Raw genomic sequence first — 4,304 nt, 5'->3', positions numbered from 1 at the left:
GCTTCAACTGCACATAGCTAAGTAGCTATCAGCTTCAAATCGCCATGAACTTCACAAATAATCACAACATCGTGGCGAGCGTAGTTGGTGTGGTCAGTGGCGAGTGCTTCATCTCCCAGAAACCCTCATCATTATTCACTCCTCGCTCATGTTGCGTTCATCAACCAGAACTTCTCTGCGTTTCTTTTGGCAGCAATCTCAATCTCAATTTGGTACTCTTTCTCATCCCAAACCCTTCATTTTTCCCACTCATATTGATGCCATCAAGGACAGACCCCTTCTCGTAGATTCTATTAGGAATCTCCAAAACCTTGATTCTGCTTTGCATCTGTTTGACAAAATGGTTTCCATGAACCCTTTGCCATGCGTGAATGACTTTAACTTTTTGTTTAGCTCTATTGTTAAGATGAAGCATTACACAGCTGCCATTTCCTTAATCAAATACTTGTTCTCCTTACGACTCAAATCTGATGTCTATATACTCAATATTGTCGTCAATTGCCTGTGCCGTTTGAACCACACTCCCTTTGCCTTCTCTGTGGTGGGGATGATGTTCAAAATCGGATTGGAGCCCGATGTGGTCACATTTAACACCATTGTTAATGGTCTTTGTATTGAAGGCAATGTGGATTATGCTATTTGGTTTCTTGACCACATGGATTACTTGGGATATCAACCCGACTCCCACACGTTTGGAACAATTATAAATGGATTGTGCAAGATCGGCAACACCCCTGCTGCCATTGCCATTCTAAGGAAGACGGAAACAAGAAACCGCAAACCAAGTGTTGATGTTGCAAGTTATAGCACAATTGTGGATAGTCTTTGCAAGGATGGGCTGGTTTCTGAGGCTTTGAGTCTATTCTCGGAAATGACAACGAAAGGTATACAACCCAATACTATCACTTACAATTGCTTGATTCAAGGACTCTGTACTTTCAGCAGATGGCAAGAGGCTGTGTCCTTACTGAGAGAGAGGAAACAAAAGGGAATTGTGCCCGATACGCATACTTTTACTATTTTAGTGGATGCTCTTTGTAAAGAGGGAAAGATTTCAAGTGCTAGGGCCATACTTGGTCAAATGCTTCGAATGGGAGAGGAGCCTAATGTTGTCACCTATAACTCAATGATTGCTGGTTATTGTTTCCTAAGTCAAATGGAGGAGGCCATGAAAGTATTTGATTTGATGGTTCACAAAGGATGCCTACCAAACGTTACGACTTATGCGTCGTTAATTCATGGGTGGTGCAAGATCAAAAGGATTGATAGGGCTATTTATCTCTTGGATGAAATGATCAATAAAGGATTAAATATGAATGATTCGACTTGGAATACTCTTATCGGTGGATTTTGCAGAGTGGGTAAACCTTTAGCTGCTAAAGAATTATTTTTTACAATGCACAAGTTTGGTCAACATCCTAATCTACAAACCTGTGGGATTCTATTGGATGGCCTATTCAAATGCCATTTGTCTTCTGATGCAATATCATTATTTAGAGAAATGGAGAAGAATAATTTGGATCTTGATATTGTAATTTATAGTTTGGTGATGAATGGGATGTGCCAAGCTGGAAAACTAAATGATGCACGTGAACTCTTCTCCTGTCTGCCAGCAAAAGGCTTGAAGCCTGATGTATATACTTATACAATAATGATCCAAGGCCTTTGTAGGGAAGGACTTTTGGTTAATGCTGAAGAGTTACTGGTCAATATGGAAGAGGATGGCTGCCTGCCAAATTCCTGCACATATAATGTCTTCGTCCAAGGATTACTGCGACAAAATGATGTTCTGAAGTCAATAAAATATCTTCAGATTATTAAAGACAAAGGTTTTTCTGCAGATGCCACCACTGTGAAATTGCTTATAGATTACTGCTCTGTCCACAATGCTTTTCAAGAATTTGTGCAGAAGATTATTTGAATATATAAATATAACCTATTAGTTCATTATTTGAATCGAGGATTTGATGTTTCAGATGTTGCATGACATATTCTGTATTACTTGGTTGTTTAATTTTGAGGCTTTAGATTGGGATAAGTTTGTCTGGACTTTCTGAACAATATGAAACTGAGACTTCCATTCCATGTTCCTGTTTGTTTGCAAATTGGCTACAGCATAGTAAGAATCTCATTCTTGAGAAGGTTATGCATTGACATTGTGTTATTCTAGTCTAGTTTGTTTTAAGCTTCATTCATGTGGGTTTTTACGGAGCAAGGTAAAACTTATGATAGTTTGTGAGCATTGAATTGGATTCCTTTCTTAATTCTTGTTATGTGTTTTATAGAAGATCCAGACATTATATTTAACGTTGTTTGCATAATATTGTAGAATGTCTTAGAAGGTTCTGCAAGTCCTCCAGAACAATCTCAAACACTCTAGAATATTATATAAATACCATTAAATATAACATCCTAAATTTTACCGGGACAAAGAGCCTCCATTTTGGGGAAGGCTGGCCTATTCATATACCAACCAAAGCTCAATGATGTAAAATCATATATCATTTGTGTACCTAATAAATCCTTGTCTTGTTAGAATGTTAGGTTGGGGGATACTGTGAACAATATTTTTTTTAAAAAAAAAAATTTATATTATCAAGATATAATTGTAATTGAAAATATGAGATGCCTTGGTTTTACTTGTAATTATGTATAACTCGAACTAGGCTCGTCAGACGCGAGGGCCAAACTAATTTTTTTTTAATTATTTAATAAAAACTTTAAAAATTAATGTAAAATATATTTTTGTTATATTTTGTATGTTGTGTTTAATTAATTATTCTGATTGAAATTACGTTAAAAAAAAATTCTAATTGTGTTTTTAGCTTAATATACAATATAATATCTTAATATTATCAAATATTTAATCAATAAATAATTTGTATGATTTAAAAAAGGCTTTTGAGCATAGCAACTTATTTCTTTCGGGATAAAATATTTGGCCAAGTCAGGCATAATAATTATTTAGTTGCATCTGCCATCGAAAAGGTAACCCTTATTATGCTAACGCTACTTTGTAGCTTATCCTCAGTAAGAATAAATCTTATTTGCAGTGTTTTTTTTTTTTTTTATTATTATTACATATCTGCTACACATCTAATAGATACCTTAAAATTTGGAGCAGCCAAATAGGAAGGAAGCTAAGAATGGAAAAGGGTAAGGTTTAACTTTTTTAGTTTTTTTAGTAGTTAGTTTGGATAAATTTTTCTATAAAAATTAAAATTCTTATTTATCTATAAATTTTTATATTATAAGAAATCCTCCTTTCTCTGTCCCCACAAAAGATACACAAAAGATAAGAAGTTTTAGTTTCTCAAATATAATGTTTGCATACTAGTAGTTTTGTTTTGTTTTTAGTACAAAATAATCTTCCAAATAAACAAACATAACATTCTAAACAATATTTTTCTATTGAAATAAAAAATAATAATAATAACTTAATGACGCCCCAATGATGATTGATTTAAGGCAAATACCTTTTTAATCATTGGTCTATAATCTTAATATCATGCAATGTTTTACATTCCCATTCCCATTGGTTTGTAGCCATCAAATGAGACACTACAACTCTACAATAATCTCACTTTTAAGAATCCAAGTCCACTTGAATATCTCCCTATTGCCATCTCAAATCCAAAGTCCCCCAATATTATTGTGTGCTATATTAGTCAAGTCAACTATTTCACATAGCACATATTAATATTCCAGCTTGTTTTCATATTTTTAATAATTCTACTATAATAATATCTTGGATCGAGTTTTTAGTAGTGAGATTGACTACTAATTTATATATATTTATTAACTATTATATTTTTTTAAAAAGATTAAAAAGCAAAACATCATTAAAAGAATGGACATATACAAGTTAAAGTGTTAAACAGTACATTAGACTACTGATTTGGAATAAAACGAAATGAACACAACTAATGGCATATTGGCATTGTTATAAGAATTGGATTGAATTTATTGGTTCAATTCGGTTAATAAAAAATGGGTATTGAATTAATTCGGTTCAAGATAAAAAATAGTTTGGCAGTAAATTGGTCTAAAATAAAAAAAAATAATAAAAGATTGATTAATTGATTAAACCGGTTTATTTTTAACGATTAATCGATTTAAAATAATAAATAAAAAATATATATTTATTATAAATATATTATTTTATTATATTCGATTAAATTTCAAATTTTCAATTGAACCTTCAATTCTACCAGTTTTATGACCGGTTCGGTTTTCGTATCCTTGATTAATAGACTGTAGTGACCTCTACAAAAGCTGTGACTTTTGAGACACCAACTTGTGGA

The 4,304-nt window shown here is 32.8% G+C and overlaps 1 protein-coding gene across 1 annotated transcript; it reads left to right on the top strand.

Moving 5' to 3' along the window:
- On the top strand, nt 1-2,167 carry LOC112751508 (uncharacterized). Its single transcript, XM_025800663.3, has 2 exons — nt 1-212; nt 621-2,167. The coding sequence occupies exons 1-2, from the start codon at nt 149-151 to the stop codon at nt 1,919-1,921; spliced, it is 1,365 nt and encodes a 454-aa protein (XP_025656448.1). The 5' UTR covers nt 1-148; the 3' UTR covers nt 1,922-2,167.
- Nucleotides 2,168-4,304: the final 2,137 nt, after the last annotated feature.

The sequence above is a fragment of the Arachis hypogaea genome, chromosome 15, assembly GCF_003086295.3.
Source record: "Arachis hypogaea cultivar Tifrunner chromosome 15, arahy.Tifrunner.gnm2.J5K5, whole genome shotgun sequence".
Classification (NCBI taxonomy): domain Eukaryota; kingdom Viridiplantae; phylum Streptophyta; class Magnoliopsida; order Fabales; family Fabaceae; genus Arachis; species Arachis hypogaea.
This window is presented reverse-complemented; position numbering and strand designations above follow the sequence as displayed.